The sequence below is a fragment of the Lampetra fluviatilis genome, chromosome 16 (assembly GCF_964198595.1).
Source record: "Lampetra fluviatilis chromosome 16, kcLamFluv1.1, whole genome shotgun sequence".
In the NCBI taxonomy this organism is placed as follows: domain Eukaryota; kingdom Metazoa; phylum Chordata; class Hyperoartia; order Petromyzontiformes; family Petromyzontidae; genus Lampetra; species Lampetra fluviatilis.
In genome coordinates this window covers 10,714,297-10,741,912 of record NC_136290.1, presented here as the reverse complement: position 1 = coordinate 10,741,912, position 27,616 = coordinate 10,714,297, and the positions used below count along the sequence as shown (strand labels likewise).

At 45.9% G+C, this 27,616-nt stretch overlaps 1 protein-coding gene across 1 annotated transcript in view; it reads left to right on the top strand.

The window, feature by feature from the left end:
- NELL1 (neural EGFL like 1) overlaps positions 1–27,616 on the top strand; it is a 114,110-nt gene that overhangs the window by 72,745 nt on the left and 13,749 nt on the right. Inside the window, exons 13-15 of the mRNA XM_078863702.1 lie at positions 4,028–4,153; positions 12,526–12,648; positions 17,323–17,418. Of these exons, the coding sequence (XP_078719828.1) occupies positions 4,028–4,153; positions 12,526–12,648; positions 17,323–17,418 (345 nt within the window). The remainder of the gene's footprint in view (positions 1–4,027; positions 4,154–12,525; positions 12,649–17,322; positions 17,419–27,616) is intronic.

The window sequence follows — 27,616 nt, the reverse complement described above, 5'->3', positions numbered from 1 at the left end:
CAAAATGACATAAATTATGCATGCTACAGTTACGCCTTTCATTGTTTTTATAAGCACTTCCAATGGCCGTTATGCAAAATAGATGACAAATGCTCTAATTTAAGGATGTTTCACTACACATTAAATCTATTCTCAGTGTGCAATTCATTGGAAATATAGCATCGTGCTTACAAAAAAAAACAAGTTCGACTACTCTTACCCATGCCCAGAGCAGTTCTATCGCATCAAAGTACTCGGGAAATTAACTTCTGATTCTGACTACCAAGATACACATTCTCAGCTTCTGGCGGAGATATATGCAACACATTCTCAGCTTCTGGCGGAGATATATGCACTCTTTCCCCACTAACCAGTGCTTCATTTTAGTCGGAATGGTCTGCTATGTTGTTACAGGATTTCATTTGGCTGTGCCACATATATCTCATCTTATTATGGCCTCACCATTAACATGAACCTGTTAAACATTCATTATATGTATATATGGGTATGATAATAATAAAAAGACTCAACCCTACTCCAAGCCAGACAAGCAGCATTCCCAGTAATACCGATTTGAGAAATTCAACCCGAGCGGTTACAAACAGCTTTTGGAGCATATAGCTCCCCAGAGTAGTGAGCTTCAAAAAATGCAAGCCAACTTAACACAATTACACCGTTCGGTAGAAACGGGGGATTCCTTCATGTTAGGTTAGCCTCGCGATGATCCGCACAGGTAGTCGACAGAAAGGCACTTGTCAAGACATCAAAACCACGTGAACTTTAGAGCCAGTGTCCCAGCGGTCCCTTGTTGAGCAGCAGCAGAGACGGCTGGCTGGCAGCGCTGGGTTCTGCTACTCTTAGGCCGCTATTGATGTTCCAGCTATTGGGTTTTTTTTCTTTCACACACCAACCGTATTGTGTCATCAGTTTGGCCTCGAATCGCAGCGGTTGTGAGGTGTACAAAGGAATTGTGCGGAGGAACGCGTCCCACGATTGATGGTCTCTTGTGGATCTCCGAGCCAAAGAGGTTTTCAAAGCACACGCTGCGATGCATTGCAGAGTTTAATGCCCCCACTGCTTTGCCCAAACATGCCATCATCAGTGCACACACACACACCAACACAGCCTCTCTTCCACCCCCCTGGCATTTCATTGCTTTGGGGGGCATTGAATAGAGTTGGTGATCCATATAATACCGTGTGTGTAACAATTGCCAAGGCCAGCCTGGTGGTTCAGCGGTAGGGCTGGTGGCTCACAGTCGGGAGGTTCATCTTCTTGGTTCTTTCGGTAAAGTCACGTAGAAGGGAAGTGACTTTACCGAAAGAACCAAGAAGATGAATCCCTGCAGTCACGAAAGCTTTAAATCGAAATTTAGTCGGGAGGTTGTGAATTCATCATCCAGGTCAGGGGTAGACTCCGTCTGTTCATCCCCGCGGGGTGGAGCAAGACGTTTATTTTTCTTTCTTTGTTTTAAATGTGAAAATTGTAAAAAAATATACATATATTATTTGTGAGTTAACTTTTTTGAGGGGGTATCCAATTAAAGCTTTCACGAGCCCCGACCAAAGTACAACACATGTATCGCAAGCAAACGTGCCGACTGATCATTCCAGACTCATTGTATTTCAAAGGCGAGAGAAAGAGAGAGAGGGGACGGAAATAGCGAGAGACTGGGAAATATATCTGCTTTCGTATTCTTTTGTCCTGCCGGGAGCCATTATCTTCTTGGTATCGCGTGTGTGCTGGCGATGCACGGACAGACTGCAGACTTCAGCGGCTCCGCGGACATTCCCTGAAACTCTCACGGGCTATTGGGAGAAACGGCATCGCATCGCACGCGGCGAGGGGAGGGGGGAGATACGCCACACGTGCCAAGAGTCTGCAGCTCGGCAGTGAATTTAAAATGCTTGGCGTGTGCGCGCGTGCGCTCTCGTGTGCAATTGTTTGAGCGGCGTGCCAGTTCACTGAGGGTTCTGGCAGGGAGCGTGCTCGTTGAAGACACGGCAAAGGTTCAGCCCTGCAAGTGTTTGCTCATGCCACTGCTGGCAATCGGACGTCCACTGGCAGGAGCTCTTAAGAGAGCCACTTTATGGTGCACTGTCGGTCTACTCTTTTACGCTGCCCAGATGTCTTTAAAAGGGCGGAAGTGCCTACACTTTAACCCCACCAACACAACCTGCCCATCGATTAGCTGTGGTGTGGCCATGTATATTTATTTACCCCGGAGGAATCCGATGAGCTACAAGGCTCTTTGATCACAGATGTCCAGGAGGGGCGGGTAAGAACGCCACGTCAACAAACAATACAACACACACTATAGGAGTGCAAAGTACATGGAAGGCAAAAAAAATCACCCAAAAGCATACCAATAGTGCTAAACCATCCCCATCCTACTAGGCAAAGCCCACTGAGGTATGAACTTTTTTTTCAAAAGCGACCTGGCCACAAATGATAGCTCAACGAAGTGGCTTATCACGTGGACATTTACATCAGCCAAATACTTAATGCATGTTTCTAAATGTGGAGAGAAAAGCTGGAGCACCTGGGAAAAAATCCACACGACATGAGGAGAACATGAAAATTCCAAATATACAGCAGGCATCAAGGTTAGGATCGAACCCACAACCTCCTATAAACGAGATGATGTAGTTAACACCTGGGAGCCAACTGTGGCTCCCATTGGTAAATGGATGCTATGATGCGTTAATTGTATAAATTATTGGATTAATTGATACACATGCCCTCACCTGGCAACCTCTGACGGTCACCTGTCCAAGTACTAACTGATCAGCCGCTCGACCGTGCTTGGCCTTCGAGATCCGGTGGGGGGATTTAAGAAACCTTGCCCAGTGTTTCAGCTGCTGCGCTTGGAGATCAAAGCACAGAGCTCCGGATTGCCTCGTGTCCCACCCCCACCCTGAACTCCACTGGGTGGCAGCAATTTATATCTGCACAAAATCTGTTGGCTGAAATTCCCAAAAAAAAAACACTTTTACCCATACTCGGCAAAGCGACTCTCCTCATTATTGCTCGTTTCGTTTTATTCAGAGGGCTTACATTTTTTAAGACTGTTAAGTACTACGCTTGTGTTAATATTTAAAAAATCCACGTCTTTTTTCACGCAAACAGAAAAGTATCCCTGCCTCTGTGAACATTAAATTATTGCAAAGTCTGTACTTGTCGTGCATTAAATAATGGCACACGTCTAAATGTGGAACATTAGGACATCTTTTCTATGAACATTACGAATGAGTTCTCGTGGGAAGAGGTACAGCTAAAATTTGCTGCATACGTTTGGCCGTGGCAAGAAACAGAAGCTCAGGTCGCCTAGTTCAGATCGCAGTTCGCAAAAAAACACGAGCCCAAAATCGTCTCATCCTTTTTTTTCAAGTGATTTCCCCTCATGAAGAAGAGGATGATGACTTAAAAAAATGAAATTTCTGCACTCTTATGGCGAGAAGAATCAAAATCACACAGAGATCGCCAAGACAAGCCTTTTTCTCGGGCACTTTACTGCAGCTTCTTTAAAACGGTGTGCCGTCCGCAATTTCGTGAGCTGTGATTTCGTGAACCGCAAAACTTTTCGAAGAGATTGACAGTCACTTGCCCCTCGCCTCGTTGGAAGCGCCGAGAGTTGTGAACGTTTTTTTGTGTTTGTATCGACACCGCCGTCATTGCAGCAACGGTGCCTTGGGACAGCTCGTGGAGACATCAGCGAGTGAGGAGACGGAACGCGGGAGGCATCGTCCTCTTCCTCTCTCTTTAAATCCTGTGCACGCGAAGGCGGTTTCATTGCCCTTAACAAGCTCCTTGCGTATCTCCATCACGAGCCCGCGACACGTTTAGTGGCCGTCTCCCGCTCCACCCCGTTGGTCAGGATGCCGTAACGGAGGCGGATTGGGGGGGGAGGGGCATGGGAGGGCGGTCGAGTTATTTATTTATTTAGTGCCCCTTTGATGAACGGTTATCGGTCGTCCGCGCTCGGTGTTAATTGGACGGTGGGCCCCCCACCCCCGCCCCCCCCCCCCCCGGGTGTGTGCACCTGCAGACGTGGACGAGTGTGCGGCGGGAGCCCATTACTGCCACGAGTTCACCGCATGCACCAACACCGCGGGCTCGTTCCACTGCGAGTGCCTGCCCGGGTTCCTGCGCGTGGACGATTACTCGTGCACCGGTGAGTCACGGAGCGGGCAGCTGACGACGGCGATGACGACGACGACGACGTTTCAACGCTCGATTGTGACAAACAAAAAAAACCACCACTTCTTAACGCACCTGATCGCATCCCATGTTTGGGAGATCGTGGTTGAGACCCGGTGTGTGGGTGGTGTGTGCACGGTTGAACAACGTGCACAAGCGGAGTGGTCGTCGGTGGCTGTGGGGCTGCGCAATACGCTGGGCGCTAGAGGGGCGGTGCAGCTAAGCCATTTACTGGACCGTACTTCTATGCTCCTCCGCGTTCACCAACCCGCACCAACCAGCGTGGATAAGCATGGCCACAGGCCAACCCCCCGGTGACAGGGACAGGCATGGGGAGGCTGTCATCCAGCAGTAGAGAGGCAGAATTGCTCTATCGGCGTCACGTCATGAGACTAAAGAATCCATTCGGACATTTCACAGAGCAGTGCCACCCAACTCAAAATAAAAATAAATTAAAATTAAATCAAAAGATCGTGATTTCATTTGAATTTTGTTAGTTTTTTTTATTTTATGTTTTATACCTACGTGACTTTACCGAAAGAACCAAAGAGTATGGATCCCTGCAGTCACGAAAACTTCAAATCTAGAATAATCATGAGCAGTTAGAGCCCGGATTCAAACCCAATATCTCCACAGCAGTGCCTGGCCCAGTGCTCTGATCTCCGAGCCACCCTGACACAATCTTGATATGTGGTTTCCTTGATAAGATAAAAATAAATACGTTTCATGATCAATCCACTGCCGGATGAAGGTCTCCCCAAATGCCTCACTGACCTCATGAAAAAAAAAGCTCGCACCAAATTTCGCGGAGCATTGCAAAGATGGCAACGATACTGATCTCAAATGTTTGCAGGTTTATCCCGGCGGCTTTCATAATATCAGCCACGGTCACCCCATGTGGCCTTTGAAAACGATGTAATGACTCCCCGGGCCCTCACCTGGTTAAATAAAGGTCATTGGATGAACCTGAAATTGAATTGTATTTGGAACGTGCGTTACCCACAGCCCACAATGACAGTCGTCGGTGGGAGCTCACGATTATCTCAGAGGCGTATCTAAGTAAAGTAGCGCTGCTCCGATATGGCAATCCGTCGATATATCTTGCGATGTGAGGGCCTCGGTAACATTATCGTCAGTTTTTCAAAATATCTTCAAATCGTGATTATCACTGCCCAATTTTATCTTTCCGATGTAAATTTTTTCCTGACAAAAATGTTACGAAATAGCAAACTCATATAATACATTTATGAATAAATAGCAATTATCCATTTAATTGCTATTTGAAACATTATTTCACAGTAATTAATGGCATGGTAATCATATGATGCTATCACTCAGGTAGTTTGGTTAATAATTTACTTATTTAAAGTGTAACTGACGGCATATGCATTATAAGCGCCATCAATTCTAAGGGTAAGAATTAATTATGGCAGGCGTATGGGTGAGTAAACTACAGTTGAAGAACGTTTAAGTACTGTCATATTTTATTTGTACTTAGTACAGCAATGCACAAAAACAACACGATACATTTTTATGCAGATCCAAAATTGCGGGAAACTTATATCGCGAAAAATCAGCCCGACGTAAAATCTATAGCCGATTGTGTAGCCGATTGTGAAATACGATATCGTCTTTACACGATATCGTGAAAGACGATATCACGATATCGTGAAAGACGATATCACGATATCGTGGCGACCGTGGTCCAAAGGAAGACACCGATCGCCAAAACTCAACCCTGTGAACAAAAATATATAACGAAACGTCAGCCGTGTAGGTCAGGGGTCGGCAACCTACGGCTCCGGAGCCGCATGCGGCTCTTTACGGGCTGCTTCTTGACGATATGTACGTATGTACATAGATGCATTGCGGCTCTTGAAATACTGAATTTTGTACCGAATTGGAAAGAAATGGCTCTTCTTGTTATTTTGGTTGCCGACCCCTGGTATAGGTTATCGGATTTGCGCTGCATGGCATTTGGCTCACTGGTTGTGTGCGGGCGGAACAGACTCTGAAGAGACTGAAAACACGCGGGAGCGAGACGTCAGAACTCGTACGGAACAACATGCGCGCCGCGCAACCCCCAAACCACGTTGGGAGATATTCTTAGGTTTTCTCGGTAAAGTCACGTAGGTAAAATAAAATTGAAATTAATAAAAGTAAAATACAAATAAAATAAAAATCACGACGTTTCCACCTGAAGACGGAAGCTTGTGTTGCCTCCGAAACGTCGTGATTTTTATTCTATTTTTATTTTACTTTATTAATTTTAATTTTTTACCTACGTGACTTTACCGAAAAAACCTAAGAATATAAATCCTTGCAGTCGCGAAAGCTTCAAATCTAGAATTAACACGTTGGGAGAGCCGCGAAACATCTTGGCCGCTAGACTCCTTGCAAACCGTTGCCTCATTAAGGGCTTGCTGGAGCAAACTGGGGACGGGGGGGGGGAGGAAAAGTCCCATACGTAATGTTTAATTTATTTTACCTTGCGTGCAATTATCCGCAGTGACCCATTTTGATTTGATTATATGCGGCATTGCGAGGCAACGGGCGGGGGGGGGGGTGTCGGGGGATAGTCGGGGTGGGCTGTACTCTTCCCGATAATTATTTTGGGGGGGGGGGGGTGTTTTGCCAACCAGTAATTGCTCCGTCAAATCTGCCATAATCAGAGCGGCTCGGTGGGTGGCTGTCATCATCCGCTGCCCTCAGCCCAGGGGCATCAATCATCCCCTCTCCAGAGACCGGTGGAAATATATTAGCGATGGTGCAGCCTTATTGTACGTGGGCATATTTTTACGCGAAGCGAGGATTATCGTTCGATCGCGGTGTTTAAGTTTCCTTTGTAGTAGATTGCGTCGAAATTGACAAACAATGCGGGTAACTTGGACGGAGAGGGAGAGAGAAACGTGGGGCCCTGGTATGTTATACTGTTGGCTTAACCACCTAACTTTGTCCAGGCCTCGATTGCACCCGGCATTGCAATGTTTACGAGGCGCCTGCTTTCGCAAATATTTATTTGGGACAAATACCTGATGGAAGTATTTGTTTTCTTCTTAAATTAAATAGGTGGCTTAGATGGAAACCACCAAACTACATCGCGATTTACCCTACTTTTAGTACATTGTTTTTAAATAGAAAATGGTTAAATGTGTACGATATTTATTGCCGAAATGTCACCGTTATCCAAATTGTATGGTAACAGACAGCTTTGTATGTAAAATATTGCAAAGACTTATGAAATTGGGCCACGAATATCTGGTTGTAATTATTTATTTTTGGAGGGGAGAGACCTGAGCTTGTGGTCATGGAACAGCTATAGCCCCCCCTCCCTCCCCACCACTTCCCCCACCATCTCGTCACCCTTTACAAGCGCAACCAACGTGGGAAAGAGACCTGCCTTGCATGTCTCGGTCGCACCGCCCGCGGCGTCGTCTTCGGACACGAAAGACAACGGCAACAGCGAGAACACAACCCCCTTGCCCTACCCTACCATGTCACGAGGCCCGCATGCCAGCAAAATGCAACGTGAACATTTTTTTGTGCGCGTGAGCCAACGGTGCGCGTTTGAAAGGTCCAATCCGGACGAGGCTGTCTTCACCAACATCTCAGCGGTGAGACATGCATTAGGCCCAATTCGACAAAAGGCCCGGTACATTTATCTTGAGTGGCACCTGCAATGTCCCGAATGGATAACTCCGCACTAAGTAGGCCACGTGCACTTGACGGCTCTCGGCAAGTGGAAGGCATGCATGAACATGTATCGCGTGAGTGTGCTCTTTGAACCACGTTTGGGGTCAATTTGCAGGAATATTATGTTGTTTATCGCACTTTGCTGCTTCCACAGAGGAAGGTGGTTTGTCGGGGGAGTTGTAGGGCGTCATTGTCGCCCCGTAATGGGCCATCTGTTATTGTGGATTATTGCGTCTAGGTCGGTAGAAATGTTCTCCGTCATAACATCGGTCGGGCTTCGCTTTCCATCGCCAGCGTTCGGCAGTTAATTCCACAGGGCACCGCTCTAAAGCTCACCGCGCGATAAAGAAACCCCAGATTACAAAACCGAACGCGTTAAAGACAAACAACCCATATAATCGTTAAATGTATGATTCGTAAAACTATATATTTCTTTATAATGGGCAAAATGTGGTGGCACTTTCTGTGAGTAAATGCTCATTAAATACAGGGGGGAGGCGTTGTAAGAGTCGCAGTAGAAAGAGGTTAATAAGAGGTGGATTGTGCAATGCATCTGAGCATTTTATTCTTGAATTCTTATTATTCCACACACCAGCTTCGCCGTCCATACTGAAGCCAACTTAATATGAAGGGTGGCCTTTAATTTATAATTTGCCACACTCTATTGACCAGCTTTCCCATATGCCGGCTTTCAGCTGTAATTGAATTAATCACACCACCCGTTATCTTGTTTTCAAAAGGTATTTTATTTTATTAAATTTTTTAAGCTGACCTTTACGTATAGATTTTGTATAACTCCTTAATTGATGTATTGACTTTTTTTTCTTGACTCAAGGGAAGTGACCTCATTAATGCTGCGGCTGTCTTTTTGAAACTATCGCTACCTTAATAGCATGAGGGAATTTCTTAAATTGCTGCCCGTGCAAACAGGATTATTATAATTAATGAATTTTTTGCATGTGATATGCACATCCCTTTGTTAAGGCGCTCCTCTTACACCCCCCCCCCCCCCAACTCAGCGTAGATATAAGCTCCCAGCTTGACAGGTTCTCATTCTTTACCTGAAGACGGCTGCTTGCGTTGTGGCCGAAACGTCGTGAGAATTGTTTTATGTTTTATTTTTATTATTTTATTACTTCCCTTCTACGTGACTTTACCGAAAAAACCAAGAAGATTTTAGCATGTGCTTAGCGAGTCAACTTGACAAGCATGAGCAAAGTTGTCGGTGTATATTTACACGAATCAAATTACGTCAAGTGAAAAGCCGCATCTCGTCAAAAGTCTTTTGTAACATTGGCTGGCGAATTTCAGCGACGACGTTCGTGAGGTGATAAATAACATACATTGTTTGAAAAGAACAGAAAACCTCGACTGGAATTCTGCAGAAAATTGCTCCAGCTTTTCGCGCCCCGTGCATTTCATGAGTAGCGTCAGAAACTTTGAGATAACGGAACGTTTTTGCAAGCGCGCAAAACAAGCGTCGGATGGGGGATTGTATCACACTCGGCATAATTTTTCATTACATTTTTTTTTCTTTCATTATGGCTGCGGGAAGCGATGTAATGTGGATGAGGTGAAGGGACGCAAGTATGGATTCTTTTTTTTATTCTGGAATATATAATGCCGTATTGGATAATTGCTTATCCCGCCAGAGTTAATCATTCCGATAATAACGTTAACACCACATTGTGTGCTTTTGCTGAGAAAGGGCCTTCTAATAGAATGACACGGGAAAAGAAATGTTCCAATTAAACAGATATGCTGCAAACTGGCTTATGAAATGATGAACAGTTTTAATAAATCTACAGGCCAGGATCTTAAAATTTTCCCTATTCTAAGCAACAATTAAAAGGTGTCGCTTTTGCAACTAACCGTATGAAATGTGCTCGTTATGCATCGGAAGCAGGCAAACTGAAACATGAGGGCCGAAGTGACCGCCGTCACGTCTCTGCCGTCAAAATAGAATCTATACAATAGGCGACGTTTCAGGCGATGGGCCTTCTTCGTAGCTTGTTGGCTACGTACGGTGCGAATACGTTATACATACATACAATGAAACATAAACAATTTACTATTTGGACAGTGGACCACGCCTCATCTCTCTGCGGCTGTTGCCTGAAAGGTCACCGATTAAAAACGTCTCTCCTTTGAGGGCCACGGTGTTATTGATTCATTCAGCGAGCACGTGACCGCCCAGCCACGCGCCAGCGTCCTCCGTGGCCAAGTGTAGTTCCCGAAGAGACCTCCGCTGACCATAATCAGTGGACGGTCATCGACATCACGCGGCATTGTTTGTGCAGTGCCACAGCTGAAAGTCTGGGGTTGGTCACAAATACCCCGAACGTTGGAGAGGGTTGACTGCACAAGAGAGCAGTGGACGTGCTAGTGTCAGAGCCAGATTCACACACAGAGGGGGCGTGGCCTCACGGAGGGGGTGTGGCCTCACTGAGGGGGGCGTGTCCTCACGGAGGGGGGCGTGTTAGACACGTCCCCCTCAAACTTAATTTGGAGGTTTCGTGACTGCAGGAATTATTCTTTGGTTCTTTCGGTAAAGTCACGTATAAAGATAAAATAATAAATTAAATTAAATACTAGCATACGACGTTTCGATTGCAACACAAGCAATCATCATCAGGTATAAATTAAATAGAAACACAAATCTAGTATACTTATAAATGTAATGTAATACAACAGAGAGTCGGATAACATAACAGTGTGATAGCTGCCTCCCCTGGTGCTTTTTCACTGCAGTTTCATGACGGGACCAGCGAGCCTAAATATCTTTATGCACGTACGTGAAATAAGTTACCTGGAGTATGGAAGGCGAGGACATGAAATGAAGGGGTCTACAAACATTACATTGGTGACACATACAGAGAGATAGTAACAGGCACGCGCTTATTGCCCGCGCTCCATCCAGTTACTGAGGGGTTGCGCAATCAGAGGGGAGGCTGAGCTCGTCGCTGCCTCACCTCTCGTCTCTCCCTGTATTTGCAGTGGAACTCCGCAGATTTGGCGATTGTGACTATAAATATCATTGGAATCGTACAGAAATTACATTTATAACACAGATCAGTGGCAAAAATCTTAATATTTATTTGAATTTATTCCTTTTTTTTTACTTTTCGTAACAGCTTTTTTCATTGGAGTATGGCAGGTGAGGCTCTGCCTCCCCTGCCTCCCCTGACCACACGTCCCTGCAAGTAAGAACCTCGCCCTGCCCCAGAGCATGTTCAGCGAGGCCCACCGATGGCGTGGCAGGGCGAAGAAAGGCGGCGAGGCTGGAGGATCCGCGATGAGGAACTGTATTGTTAGGTTTTTTCGGTAAAGTCACGTAGGTAAAACATTTTAATTAGAATTAATAAAAGTAAAATAAAATAATAAAAATCACGACGTTTCGCAGGCAACACAAGCTTCCGTGTTCAGGTGGAACCGTTCACAGCGCGCTTGCTGTATCAAGTAAATGAGAAATTCCAAGAGATGAGGAACTGGTTTGGGTGGCAATGGAATCGGCGTTCCAGTCGCGCCATTTGTCAGTACCCCGTTCACATTGGGGGGGGGGGGAAATAAATGGTTCCTTCCAGCCAACTGAATTCTTCGAACTTATGTTATAAAAAAAATAAGAAAAAAATCCCCGTACCATCGCTACCAACCACCCAGTGTTATTGATGAACGTGTTGGGCTTTTGGTATGCGTGCCGTGCGTAACCACTGCCAACATTATCGCAAAATAAACACACGGTGATGTCTTCGTAAAACCAATGACCCCTGAGAATGATTAGCAGTCATTTTATGTCTATATATGTTTTTTAATTAATGCACGGTGCTCGGTAGTGCTTATTCAGAAAACTAAATCGTGTTGTTGGGGTAAACAGCTTCAGCACAAAGCAGCAGATGCCGGGGGGACTCTAAGAGACCCAAATCTCGTCTCTCTGCCTTTGTTTCGATAAGTTTCTGCGCAGTTATTGCTTCTGGAATGAGTGCAACCTAATGATAGCAGGCCTCACCTCTCAGCCCATTAATTACCACCCTGGAGAAACGAGGCTCTTAACGGTCACCCTCGCTGACGGTGTGTGGGGGAGGATTAATGGAGTCGTCAAACAAAAGGAGTTTTACGCCGTTGGTGCAAAACGAAATTTGCATCGGTTACCACCACCAGGCTTTTCAGCGTTCGTGTCGGAAAGGGGAAAACGGCAGACACCCGCTTTTTCTGTTTGTTTGTTTGTTGTTCCGTAAAGCTCTCTGCGGATTAACGCACTCCTTGACGCCGAGAGATGTAGTGGCTTTCTTCGGCGCACCATCTCGTGAAGCACTCCCTCTCTTTGTGCCCGGCTGGGAAGGGGAGGAGGAGACGTAGTTGTAGTGGCTTTCTTTATGGATTGTGTTATTTATATTTTTTTACACTTTCTGTTTTTAATCGGATTACGGATTCAGACCAGATGTCATTGAAAGCAGTAAGATGTTTTTTTTACTTACCCATAGCACAAATATATTTTATATCCCCCCCCCCCCCTTACAATGTTCGGGAATTTTATTCCAATTTTTTCGCTCATTGCTACCCTGTTCATTTAATCAACTTTTGCCGCAATTTTTACGATGATGACATACTGTATTATGCGCGTGTGTATTGTCTGTGTGGTATTTTTTTTTACAGAGCACAATGAATGCATCAGCGGAACCCACAACTGTGACCCCAATGCCATCTGCACCAACACCGTGGGCAGCCACAGATGCACATGTGGCCCCGGTTACGTCGGCAACGGAACGACTTGCCAGCGTACGTCCGCGCACAATCACACCACTCTGCGTTTTGTTCGCGCTCGGAGGGTCGGAGTGTTTATGGAACAAAAAATCTGAACTCGGTAACGTCCGAAGGGAGCGTACGGAGTGTTGTGTTAGCAAAGCGAAAGTCAATTTCAACAGCTATGCTAAACGATTGTTGATACGTGTCAGAGGTAAAACACAGCAGAGCATGTGGACCTGGAATGGCTATTGAAGGCGAGACGTTAACTACCTTGTCTGGTCTACAGGAGGTCGTGGCTTCGATTCCGACCCTGATGCCTGCTGTATATTTGGAGTTTGCATGTCTCTCTATCCCCGTGGTCGCGTTGATTTTTTTTCCAGGTCCTCTGGTGTTTCCCTCCACATTTAGAAACACGTTTTTAGATATTTTGTCTTCTACACATTTCAACATGATAGCCAGGTCGCTTCTGAAAAAAAGTTATATAGCTCAGTGGGCCTTGCCTGGTAAAACACAAAAGTTTAGTTAGTTTAGACAGCATAACGATGAAAGATCGAGGCGGATGGGAGCAGGTTGGAATGCTTTTGGGAAAACTTAACTTTACAATGAATAGCAACACCGCAAGGTGCCTTGAGATGAACACTTTCAACCAGTGAATACTTCCTGCTCAGACGTGAAATGCAAAAAAAAGTAAAAAAAGTCAAAAGTAAAAAATTGCTCAAAGCAGCGTGGAGTGTAGAATTCCACTGCGAGACGGATCAGGGAGCCAACCCACATCGGTGATTGCCGTGGGTTTGATTCACCAAACCGCCCGCGATGATTGCCGCGTTCGCTCGCCAAGTTTGCCTCCTGCCAGCCGTCGTCGAGACGGCGCTGCTGCCCAATGCGTCTCTGGGCGACTGGCACGTGGACGTTTGTAAAACATTGCCGTGTGACGCCCCCGCCAGCCGGCCGGCGCATTTTAATGCGATCATTGCCCTGTTTATCAGCCGTGTTTGCAGTAATTATTATTTGAAGATGAATTACAACAACTTTTGCCTTGTTTGCCGGGCGGTGGCGGCGGTGGGGGCGGTGGGTGGATTTGCACTGAGAGACGGAGAGGGAAAAGCATGAGAGAACATCCGCCAATCAGAGACGACGTGCGAACGGTGAGGCGCAGTCCAGAGACGGAGAGAGACAGGGGGTAAGAAGTCCCAGAGACATTGGCCGGATACCGTTGCCAGAAGGCGTGATGGCCGGTGGCCGAGGCTAATGGTGGAGTTGCAACCGGGAGAGGGAACAGGCGCATTATCCCACCGCTCTGCGTTTCCATCCCGACGACACCGGCAATTGTCTGCGCCGCACTTTATTTACCTCCTGCTTCAGCCGCGGCTAATTGAGGCAACTGAAGCCTGAATGCATAAACCACTGTTTCAGTCCAGACTCAATTAGGCACGCCCGGCGTCAGTAATAAATAAAACATGGGGCGGATAGCACGGTCTGTTAAAGACTGTGCTCGCTTCTCGTAAGGAAAGCGCCTCCGCAATTAGAAGAAGATTTACGCGCGGCTATTCCTGTAGCAAACCAATCTTCTTCGTATGGCTGATGTTGATGTTGAGCAACAACTATAACTTTGCAAGCGAAAATGTCCAAAAGACGAAAGTTTTTCATCGGTGCGTACTGCCTGCTTTTACCATGTGGTTCAAAAGCGGGGTCAATGACAACAGAAAAATAAAACGGAACAAAAACTGAAAAGGGTGCAAAGAAGCGTGGAGAGATGCACGCTTGGAATTGGATTGAGACGGAAAGGCCAGCAGTTGGATTATAGATTATACAAGGGTTCATGACACAATTCAAACTGCTATGAAAAAGCGAGTGGGATTACGCAGGACACGTCGTTGGAAGGGATGGTGGTGGATGGTCAGAATCGTGACGGAGTGGCAGCCAAGGTATGAAATGCGCCTTCTAGAGGGTCGTCCGCCGAGGAGATGGAGTGAGTAAACCAGCATGTCTGCACGTGCTAGGTAGATTGTTGCATTAACGGCTAAGGAGAGATGGTGATGGCTTGAGGTGGCCTTCATCCAGCAGTGGAATGATCTTGGCTCATCACGCTGACGATGGTAACTGCTGTACATGCCACCCATCCACTTGATTGGTTTCCTGAGAGTCTCTGGCACTTACGTTTGACCGATTCCTAAAAGGACAGTGCACCACATTAAATTAATAAACCATTTTACTGGAGGTGGCCAGAAGTCACAGAGGTCACAGCACTGCCTCGGAACCACTGAGATCCTGGCTTTGCCCGCCTGCGATTAAACTGGGCTCCCACGTATATAGCGTCTTGATGGTGTCAGCCTGGTCTCAAATGTCTGAACAACAACAACACCCAGCAAATTAAATGTCGTTTTCAACTTCACAAATGTCACCTCTGACACCAAAAACATTTCAGCCCGAAGTGAATTCAGATGTAGTTCTGTTACGTCACGTTCCCCCCGGGCACTTCTTCAGAAACACGGTGATGCCACTGCTAACTGATGTAGATTGGAGTGTAATTTGTGCAGCTGCCAAAGCCTCATAATTAAACGGCTCAAATGATGTAGGTTGCACGTTGCACCATTTCTTATACGAACGTTTAATTGCATTAACCATCCACCACTTTGGTTTCACTTCCATTTATAACGCAGGCACACACACAAAAGGCTTTTACATTTCTTTTTAAAGGCAAGAGGGTGGTCGGGCCATTGTGCCGCAGCCACAATGGCTGGACTGTAATTTGTAACATGGAGTGCACTGCGGGTAGGACTGCAATTCTTCTAAGTGGCACAATCAGCGATGATCCAGGCAAGCCCTTTTCTCTCTAATTGGTTTGGTCGTGGCAGAGGACACCTATGGATTATCACAAGCTGCAGAAAAGGTTGCCTTTGCTGTGACAGAGCAAATGTCCTGTCCCTCGAATCGTCATATAGCGAGCAGACCTCTGTTTAACGCCACTGTATTTCTGGAAGGCTCATCCGTGCCTTAGTTAGTTGCCTTGAGTCAGCGAGCGGCCTTCCTCTCTCTCTCTCTTTCTGACGTTTGGCAGCAGCCTAGTGGCTCATATGCACCAGCCTATTCCCTTTCAAACCCCCCGGACCACTGCACAGGCAGCAGCACCAGGACAAATCTGTCTGTCCGCCTGATGATGCTGGTTGTAATTACTGGCGGTGAAAACGTCGGACTCGAATTGTAAATGGTGTGGGTTTACTCTCAAATATACCGGTGTTGCTGAACCAGTAACTAATGGGCACGTTTTGTTTACGTGACAAAATTACTAATTGCCTGTGTCGGGGTGGTGTCAGGTTTAGCAATACGTTTATATTTACGTGATCGAACCCATAAACCTTTATTGTGGATCAGGATGGTGCTTAACCAAATGGGGACGGATCGGTCGGCTCGCCGTCGTAAAACTGCACATCGATGTTGACCGGATTGAGCATCAATTGCAGTTTTCGTAATGTGAGAGAAGTATGTCCAGGAGGTTTGCTTACAGCTGTCGGTGCCTGTGGCAGGAAGGGAAACCCTTCTTCTTAGAGACACATGTATGTATGTTGAACTTCTATTGCACCTTATGTGCTAATCGGAGGTGCAAGGGAAGGACAGCAAATCAAACACAAAAATCAGTTCTCAAGAAAATATTTTTCAGTCTAAATTTAATAGTGCATAGCTCCAGTGGCGTCCTAGGAAGAGCGTTCCAGACGGCCGCAGAAGCGCATCTGAAAGCCCGCGATGCAGTCTTTTGTTCGACGGTTAGCCCAAAAGCTGCTGCGAGGATGACCGGAGTTTGCGTGATGGTTTATGCTTCTTGACGAGATCAGCGAGGCACTGCGGTTCATTTGTGGCAAGCACTTTGTGCGGATTGAGTGCGACCTCAAAATGTATTTGTTCAGCAACTGGAAGACATTGCAGCTCAACGAGCACTGGAAGGACATGGTCGGATGTTGCAGTACACATCCGTTCATTGAAAACAACGTATTGCAGTGTAATTCAATGAATCCTTTGGAAACACACTGAGAGATGGAGAAATATTTGCATCGTGGAACAAACACAAATCAAGGATTTAATTTCAAACTCTTTAAAAGATGGGAGTGGACCTGGGCAGTGCACATCACGAGAATGGGGGTTTATGGCCGATGGACACAAGTGCTGGGTAGAGTGGCAGCCGAAGGCGACAACGCACCCAGCAGGATGACCACCACTGTGCACATCCACGAGAGAGACAGATCTGTGGCATCACAGGGCTGTTCCGAATGTCAGTGACATACGCGGGGAGGTCTTTATACAAGTTTGGATAGAACATTGCTAACAATGACGATGACGACAACGATTATGATGATGATGTTGAAGAATTTTGATTTAAAGCTTTCGTGACTGCCGGGATTCATCTTCTTGGTTCTTTTGGTAAAGTCACGTAGAAGGGAAATAATAAAATAATAAAAATCAAACATAATGAAGACAGACGCTGTCTTTCCGACAGACCTGTTCTTCACCTGAGGACGGCTGCTTGCGTTGTGGCCGTAACGTCGTGAGAATTATTTTTATTCTTTTATTATTTCCCTTCTACGTGACTTTACCGAAAGAACCAAGAAGATGATGTTGAAGAAGATGATGAAATCAATTCTGATTTTAGTTTGACTTTCCCCACCCTTGTCTGCCCTGGACTCCGCACGCAACTCCTCCCCACGGCGGGCCCAGCCTTCTGCGACGGCGGCTGTAAGAATGGAGGGAGCTGCATGTCCCCCAGCGTCTGCCTCTGTCAGTCCGGCTTCAAGGGCGAGCTCTGCGAAACCGGTGAGTGCCTCCGATGCTGTGCACTCCACAGCCATTCAATATGAGAGACGAGCTGCGACCGGTCCTGGGCCTCCCCTGAGTCGACTCAGCCTCAAAAAGAGTACCCGGTGCGGTGGGTGTGTCAACATCGCCACTTGGTAGACAAAGGCGGCCGGGCGTGGTGCTGGCCACCCACCCTATCGTCTGTCATGCCGGCTTTCATAGCTGCTACTCGTGAACAGCACTTGCCCCAACAGTCTGTTGAGGCTATACGGGGGATCTTGGTCTTTCTTTGTTGGATGAAGTGGCAAGATTGGCAAGTCTTGTGGATAAGCACTCTTTATTATCTTCTTGGTTTTTTCGGTAAAGTCACGTAGAAGGGAAATAATAAAATAATAAAAATTAAACATAATTAAATACAATTCTCACGACGTTTCGGCCACACTGTCTTTCCGACGCTGTCTTTCCGACAGACCTGTTCTTCACCTGAGGACGGCTGCTTGCGTTGTGGCCGAAATGTCGTGAGAATTGTATTTTATTATGTTTTATTTTTATTATTTTATTATTTCCCTTCTTCGTGACTTTACCGAAAGAACCAAGAAGATGGATCCCTGCAGTCACGAAAGCTTTAAATCGACACTGTTCATTACGTATCACGGTCCCCGTGTCACGCTCTGCCTTGGGGTTAATTTCAATGTGAAAACTCCACCGCAGGCTTTCCTGGGCTCTCGATGAAACGAGTTAAATAATGGCACGTGGAAGGCTTGCCTGTGAGTTGAGCGTTGGCCCTCTCATTACCGTGTTGCATTGGCGTGGGGAATTTAGTAGGACAGGCCTCCGCTAGAGCATTCAATCATCCATACCGAGTGCTGTAATGAGACAGTTCAAGTTCAGTTGATTTAGAGCACCTGAGTGATTAGTATTTGTCTTATAAATACCGACCCGTGAGTCACACCTTGAATAATGCGGCTGATTATTTAATCAAGTGGTGCCACCGTGCTGCTACTGCTGTGCTATGAACCTTGCAACTCGAATTCGATTTCCAGCGACGGCCAACAGTGGTGAGTGATATCTCAATGGCGAGCGACATTTAAACAGGTCCTGGGTTTCTGCCTACGCCAACCCGCCCCGACCAGCGTGGCGATCAAGATGCCATCAGTGGCCCAAAGCCACTGACGCCACGACGCTTCGCCAACGCTTTCTACCCTCCGCCAGATCCCCCGCGCAGACGCTGCAGAGTCAACATGCGATCTGCCCCTCCCAGGCAGGTCCTATCCCACCATCTGGCCTTGCAAGTGTTCCCTTTGGTCGTCTGGCGGAGGTTTGGTTTAAAAAAAAAAAACAATGGGGAGGCCTTCATCTAGACTTTGATTGCACCCGCCATCTAAATCATTTCTCGCTTGTAGCGTTTTTTTTTGTATTATGTTCAGCCCATATTCTTTGGGTCTTTCGATAAAGTCGCGTAGATAGGTTCAAAGAAAAGAACAAAAGACTACGATGTTTCGATCGCAACACAAGCGATCGTCATCAGGAGGAAAAAAGAGTTAAGCCCCTTGATGAAAGGCATTCTAAACATATATAATAAGATAATAAGATTAGATGAAATAGAGTCTGTAAATAATTACTCCATTATTATCATTATTTAATCCAGAAATGCCAATAGCCTCAGAGAAAGAATAAGTAATTCTACCTGCTTTGCAGATATTGTGGAACAAATTGCATTCCGATAATGGATTTTGCCACGAAGATCACTTCTCAAGACAACTCCATTACGCTCTGCCAACCGATCATCAGTTTAATAAGAACGCATGATTATTTACAGCCCTTTGCAAATCCACTGCTGGATTAGGGCCACCCCACACCGTGTCGGTCACGGGGGTCGTTTGACTGTACCTCACCACTCTGGTCAGTGCGGGTTTATGTTATGGTTTTCACTCACCAGGCCCAGAGGCCCAAAACGCATAGCAGCCAGCAACAAACATCACTGCTGAAGCTGCAATAGATCATTGCGTTTATAAATTGCTGTAAAGTGCCTTGGAATAAAGCACTTTAATCCGATGCACTTTACAGCAATTATAAAATTGAACATAAGATGATAGTGGTTGAAATAAAGAGTGGAGTTATTACAATTGGTGGCGTAGTTATTTATGGTGACAGGAGCACAGGTGGGAGTGGTGAAGGAGAGGTTTGTGTAGGGTCTGGTACTGGTAGGAACCTCCTGGTTACACCAGCCCACAGGGGATTATTGTGTCTGTCGTGCAGGGAGGGGCTGGGTGGGGTGGGAGGTTCTGGGTGGGGAGGGGAGGGTGGGGAGGGGCTGGGTGGGGAGGGTGGGGAGGGACTGGGTGGGAGGGTGGGGAGGGGCTGGGTGGGGTGGGGCTGGTCACCCCGTGGTGCCCTTATAAAACTCAACGTTTAACCTACTCACGCCGGCTTGTGCCCGCCCTCACAGTCAGGCATATTTGCAGAATACACCACGCCGCCGTTGACCCTGGCCATTGACCGAGCAACCCAACGTTCCTGCCAGCTCCCTCCGCAGGAATGTGTTTATAGCTGGGGGTGGAGGTTAGGGAGTAGCAGGAAGGGTAGTGATAGGGGTTGGGGTAGTGATAGGGGTTGGGGTAGTGATAGGGGTTGGGGTAGTGATAGGGGTTGGGATAGTAATAGGAGTTGGTGCAGTGATAGGGGTTGGGGTAGTGATAGGGGTTGGTAGCAGTAGAAGAGATGGGGATTGTTTTAAAGCAGGAAAGGAAGCAGGTGAGAGTCAAGGTGACTGTTTCGTGTGCTGCTGCGGGAGTTTGTTCCAGTGAAGGGGAGTAAGAAGGGACAAGGAATGAAAGTGTGACTGGGCGCGCAGGTCGGGATTGAACTCACGTCGCCTGGTTTTGGGGCACAGTGCACTAACCACTGCGCCAAAATGCTCGCCCCCCCCCCCGCCATAGTCGGTTGAGGTTTTTGAAAACGGCCTTTTTGATGGAAATGTGTGCGGGATGTGTTCCGTGAGATTGTCGCGAAATCGGACATGACCTCCCCGCCTCGGTGCTCACAGCAGCAAGCACATGGATAGAGCACCACCACGCACTCCCTCCCCTAAGTGGCATCGCGTGTTCCCATGATTTAGTGATGACGTTCGCAAGAAGGCAGAAATAACCCTTGCGAGCGCAGTGCAAAAAGAAACTCTTCAATTGTACATGATCACAAAAACGCCATCAGTAGGCTTTCATTGTTACCATTACACGCTTATTTACAACTCTTGTTATTGCAGTTTTCTCGAGATGTTCACATTTGCTTCAAAGGCATTTCATGTCAGTGCTCGTTTTCTCAGCATAATCGCGGGTATCGTGTGTGCTGTGAAGTTGTTTTTTTCTGAAACAAAATAACAAAATCTTAAGCCCATCTCCGTTAGATGGCCTTCATTACACGTTTATAGAGCAGCAGCAGGGTGACGTCATCATTAACTCATTAGCTCATTAACTCATTAACTCATTGTTGTTTCATTTGCTTCCTCGATATGCCTTCACAGCAAGTGTGCTTTGTAATGAACCGTCTGCTTCGTCAAGCAGGGACGATTGAAGCTTAACTTTGTTAGCTATTTCGAATATTTTTTTTTGCAATTGTTTATTTTCCATTAACGACTTCACACCGCCTCTCACTTGAAACCGAGAGGTGTCTGCAGCCAATGTAAGAAGTCACCGCGCACAGTGACAGCGTCTTTGCGTGCATGCCACAGCAAACACGGCTACGTCGTATCTACGATGTGATTTTCGTGTTGTCCCGCCCGGCGTCCGTTACAAATGTCTGACGTTTCGCCGCCCGTCCTGAGAAGCTTCAGATCACTTCCCGAAGAAGCGGGCGAGGCGAAACGTCGGACATCATGCCGAACAGCATGCGGTAGAGGAAAAGATCCCCTGTATAGCCTTAACAGACTGTAGGGACAAGTACTGTTAGCGAGCACCTATGAAGGCCGGAACGGTACACGAGGGGGTGGGTGGCCAGCACCACGCCCGACCGCCTTTGTCTCCCTAGTGGCAATGTTTACACACCGCACCAGGTACTCATTTGAGGCTGAGTCGACCTACAGCATGCGGTACAACCACAAACACACACACATCGGAGAGCCAATGGTGAGAGCAGTGACATGATACGATGTGAACCGTCTCGGTTGTGGTGCATTCAGAGATGGGTGCAAGGTCCCGTGCCTCGCAATGGACACTGGCAGCAATGAGCGCGCAAACCCCGAAAGTTGTTTCTCATCCAAAGGAGATAATGAACCCAAGCCCGTGGCTCTCGGTTTAGTCAAATTTGCCGCAGTTCTCCTGGCCTGTGAAAGCCCTTGCGTTCCAGTGCCAGGGTACAAAACAAAAAAACCTGTCAAACGTGTTCATGAGTAACAGCACTGAAATGATACGGCCAAGCAGAGGGATCCTGCGCCGAGTTCGTTTATCGATATATTTTAATGTAATCTCTGTACGAAGAGGGTTGTCGGGTTAAGGGTTAAGTCGCAGCCATCAATTGTGCTGTAGCAGATTGGCCGCGTGCGATGCATACAAACAGCGGGTGTAAAAAGAAAAATTATTATAATATTTCAAACTGATTGCTTCTGCGAGGATGGAGCCGTGGTTTAATCGTGCAAACATATTTTAGATCTCCGAGGCAATGCTTTTGAGTGCGAGGGCGACCGCCAGGCTGATTCAGGAGGACGGCGAAGTTGCAACAAAGGTTAAAGCAAATAAGAAAAAAAACTAATCCGAGTGAGGAGATGGCTTGTGTTTCCGTCAGAGCGTGAAAGGCTAATTGCTCTGACATTAAATTCTGAGACAGTGACAAAGCTGTTACGATGCCTCTGCTTCTACTTCCTTCGACATCGCCCAAACATTAACATATTCAAATTACAGTTGACATTTAATAAAGAATACTGTTCGCGTTGTATGAAGGTCCTAAAAGTATAACACGAAAAAAATTACGACGCAAAAAAAATGGAGAGAAAAGTAACTCTGACACATTTGACGGGAAAAAAAAAACAACTTGTGAAGGATGTTATCGTTTCTGCGCTATCAAATGCCATACTTGCGGGCTTCTATGTGCGAGGTGACTTGAAAGGTTTCTTTTGATTGGTGGACCGTACTGCGTGGCACAAGGGTGCAACAGAAATATTCAAGCCAAATCAAGATTCAACACGACGCCACGAAACAGACGGGGGGGGGAGCGGTGGCGCATTGCTTAGCGGACCGCGCGGCAAGCCTGAGTTTGATGCCCGGCCACAATGAATATCAGCGGCAAGTGATATGTGAACTGGACCTAGCCCCCCCCCCCTCGCGCCCCCCTTCCCACCCTTGCCTTTGTCAACACGCATTGACAAGCATGGTGAAGTATTGTCTCCAGCAGTGGGTTCACACATTGGGCTTTAAATTAGTATAATAATTAAACATAACAGGTCGGGATGCACCATCATTTTAGTCTATTTTTATACTCATCGCCCCCTCTATCCCAGCTTAAATAGTCGCTCCAAGCCTGGGGCTTGTCATTCAGACTCTGTCTCCTCGACAGACCTGTTCTCCACCTGAGGACGGCTGCTTGCGTTGTGGCCGAAACGTCGTGAGAATTATTTTATTATGTTTTATTTTTATTATTTTATTATTTCCATTCCACGTGACTTTACCGAAAGAACCAAGAAGATTTATACTTATTCTTTGGTTCTTTCGGTAAAGTCACGTAGAAAGAGAAAATAATAAATTGAATAATAGCATTCGACGTTTCGATTGCAACAGAAGCAATCATCATCAGGTACAAATGAAAGAGAAAACAAAACCTCGTAAACTTATAAATATAATGTAATACAACACAGAGAGTCGGCTAACATAACAGTCAACACCCTACCTGGTTGATTACATTCTTCCAAACATTGCTAAATTTGAGAGAGAGACAAAACACAGACACGGAGACACATAGGCAGACACATAAGCAGAGAGAGATAACACAGATACACACAAAGAAAGACACACACATAGGCACACAGATAAACAACGCCTTTGTGCCGAGGCCTTAAACAGAGAGAGAGGGGGGTACAGAGAGGGGGGGGGGGTAGAGAAATTAGCGAAATAACCAAAGAGTAATTCCAGCAATCACGAAAGCTCCAAATCAAATATTTGTATACTTATTTTAGCTGGCCGGTGGTGGCTACGCATGCCTGCAATCCAGCACTATTGAGGCAAGGGTTGGTGGATTACACAAATGTTCTGAAGCTCCCTTCCCGTGGGTGACCAGGTACCATACCTTGACTCGCCAGGCAAAAGACAGTGCAACAAATGTGTACTCCATCTGTTCTATCTGTTCCATCTGTTTGGGATAGAGTGTTGCCCGCCTGGCACGCGTAGTTTTCTCCGGGTGTTCTGGTTTCCCCCCAAATGTAAACACTCATCAATCGGCCAATCACATCTTCACTTATATAGAGGACCGCAGAGCTTGGGCAATTGTTGTCGCCGGCTCACTGCCTGGCTGCCGCCTGCCTGCTTGTACGTGGTTCCTTCACGCCCCTGAGTCGTTTTCTCTCTCTCTGTGAAGTTGACATTTTTTTCATTATTTTGGTTCGCTCGGACAGGAATGTGTAATGAGTAATTCGTGAGCAGCTTTATTTTTGTATCACTTCATTGCATTTTAATGCGAAGTAAAAATTGCAGAAAGCCATGCTTTTAGCTCTCCATGTAAAAAAGCTAAAGGCCATTGTCAAGAACGCACGCACCCAGATTGGATGTGACAGCTGAGCAGTTAGCAATGGGAAGTATTTGTGAATATTCCGACGTGTCCCTGTAGAAACACCACCTATGTTGTGTGATGCTCCGTTTTCATCTCGACTCATTTTCTGAATTGAAAACTAATTTTCTAAATTTAAAACTCTAGGACGTATTTTTGTGTTTCGTACGTTGTCTTTTCCCCGCACTTTCGATTGGGATGGTTGGCTACATTCGGTGCGAAAGTATTTCAACATACTACGTACGTGATCGACCACCGTACATTCTTCTCCTTCTGGTATCTTTCTTCACGCTGCTCATTTTTGGAATGCCCTCCACATCGGCTCTTTGCCAACGTTTCTTAGAATAACCTTACTCAATCCTAGATATGTATTTGCTTTTATCTGTTACAACTTCATTCAACTGGTACAAAAACTGACACCTTGACACAAGGCATCATGTTTGCAATAACCACAACACAAGCAGTCAAAATGCAAACAAAAAAAAACAACTCTGATAATGATAATGATAGGCACTGTCCTTGAAGTTGATTGGTCCACACCCGAGACAGCTTTTCTTAGAGCCTAGTCTCCATTGGTGTTGGACCAGATGACGCCAAAAGGCGTACAACTCAAAAACAGCGCACTATCAGAGTATTGAGAGCTCGGGGTAAGCATTTACACTATGAGACCTCCTTTACCAGTGGCAAAATATAGTAATAGGTTGTTATTCATTCGTGCTGTTTGTTGCTGGCTGCTTGGCATATTGGGCATTTGGATCTGGACTCGAGAACTGTAAATCATATATATATGCGTGAAGTGGAGCCATTGACCAAAATTTCACCAATTACATATATTTGTTTTCATTTCAGGCATTGTTGTTGGTGAGTGTGTTGAGTTGTTTTGTTAATTGTGCTTTTACATCAGTGCCGATGCAGCATCACCAAATAATCGTGATGCCTCATAAGAATTCACTTCCCGACAATACTTATAATCACATTATTTGAATCCCCTTTGCCCAGTGTGTGAAGGATTCCCCAAAAGTAATGTATCCTATTTTTCCTGAATTATTATCGTGTTGAACTCCGTAAAAATGTTAGACAATTCATTAATGGGAATATCTTTCGATTTAAAGCGTTCGTGACTGCAGGGATTCATCTTCTTGGTTCTTTCGGTAAAGTCACGTAGAATGGAAATAATAAAATAATATTTTATTATTTTTCTTTTTTTTATTATTTTATTATTTCCATTCTACGTGACTTTACCGAAAGAACCAAGTAAAATGGGAACATCGTGAACATTTGGCTATTTTGCAAGTTTCCGCTCCGGCCCTCTCTGCGTGCTTGTGGAACCAGGGGTCACTGTGCACCTCTGTCACGTGACCATTTACGGAACAGCACCTGCACACCAGTATCATCATTTTAAAAAAAGGTTCCTACACAGGCTATTGTTTCGATATGCCAAATAGATCAACATCAGAATCATAATCTGTATTTATCCTGGAAGCATCCGAGGAGCTATGGTGACAGGCCTGGGCTGTATGGTGAATGGGACAGCACATTCCACTTCACAATACAGTCCGATGTTCTCCACATTGTATGTGGTCTGCCATTGTTCTGGTTGACTGCCATTGTCGTGTTCAAGGGAACACTTCTGTCGTCTGACAAATATTCACGACTTTGCCATGATTTAATATCCATGGTCGTGTATCGCTTCCATAGACTAAACTAATTGACAAATGCAAATGAGGCATTGCTTCCAGAGTAAAGCAAAAGCGTCTTTGTTAATAAGACATGACACCACCAGTCAAACATATATCGGCTAGACCTTGGTTTAAATAGAGGGAATCAGGCATATTACCATGTGGAATATATTCAACATGAAAGGTCATTTTAAAACGTTTTCCTTCACGAGTTTTAACGGTAAGCATAAAGCAGCAGTTATATATGTCCATGATCGCCTTTCATAAATAATCATTCGCAGCCCATTTTCAATCAACTGCTAAATAAAAGCGTCCCGAACGACGTTGGCAGTCATTGGGGTTGTTTGACCATTCTAGAATTGAAGCTTTCGTGACTGCAAGGATTCATACTCTTTCGTTTTTTCGGTAAAGTCACGGAGGTTAAAATAATATATTTGTTTTCTTTTAACCTACGTGACTTTACCGAAAAAAACAAAGAGTATGTTTGACCATACTTCACCATGTTGGTCAGTGTGGGTTGTAGAAGAGAGGCGAGCAGAGATCATTGCGGACATCAATCACAACTGATGCTCGCCATGAACGGGAATGCATCTCGGTTCACTGGGTTCATGGCACGGTGCACCACCATTATCGTAAATATTCAAGTTAGAACTTACATATAAGCTGGGTTGGGGGTGGTAGAAGAGCGCCTTAACAAAAAGAATGTGCATATCAAGATGAGTTTAGCATATACATGGGAAATGCGCAGGGGGCGGGGGGGCTTCAAAGTCATACCATGCCCACGCACTATGCAGGATCAAGAGCACCAAGGGGGGGTGCAGGGATTAGCATTAACAAAGGAAAGGAATGCCAATGATATGTAGCTGCAGTAACTAAACAACACCTTTGTTAATGCTAATCCCTGCACCCCCCCTTGGTGCTCTTGATCCTGCATAGTGCGTGGGCATGGTATGACTTTGAAGCTCCCCCGCCCCCTGCGCATTTCCCATGTATATGCTAAACTCATCTTGATATGCACATTCTTTTTGTTAAGGCGCTCTTCTACCACCCCCAACCCAGCTTATATGTAAGTTCCTAACTTGAAGTGTCTCATTCTTCACCTGAGGACGGCTGCTTGCGTTGTGGCCGAAACGTCGTGAGAATTGTTTAATTTTATTATGTTTTATTTTTATTATTTTATTACTTCCCTTCTACGTGACTTTACCGAAAAAACCAAGAAGATGAATCCCTGCAGTCACGAAAGCTTTAAATCGAAATTCAAGTTAGAGTCAAAGTATTTACTTGCGTTAAAGGACAAAGGGATGGAGTTCATCCCAATTGGAGGCCGTCAGCCAGTGGTGTGTGTATTTGCCATCGTATGCCCCAGTGTCTTTTTAAAATATATATCATTGGTTACTGTCATACATTACGTGTGTTTGTTTGTGGAATATTATAATCGTATCGTCAAAAGCACACTGCGAAATGAACCTAGTGACCTGAGTTTGATTCCAAAACATGGCTGCCGTCGTGGCGAGTGGTATTTGACCTGGTCGTGGCCACCCTAGGATCAGTAAAATATCACCCCCACTACCGACACGGCATGGGGAAGCCTTCATCCAACAGTGGACTGACTCTTGAGGCTTTAGTCTGCTGTTAGCCGTAATGACCCATTGTTGAGTGTACTGATTTTTTTTTCCCTCCGTGAATTTTTTTTTCATTGTATTTGTCCAAGGTCTCCTTTACAAAGGGGGGGCTCGTTATCCCAGTGGCCTGTCATTCTGGGGCTCTATGGCAAATGCGTTGATGGATCA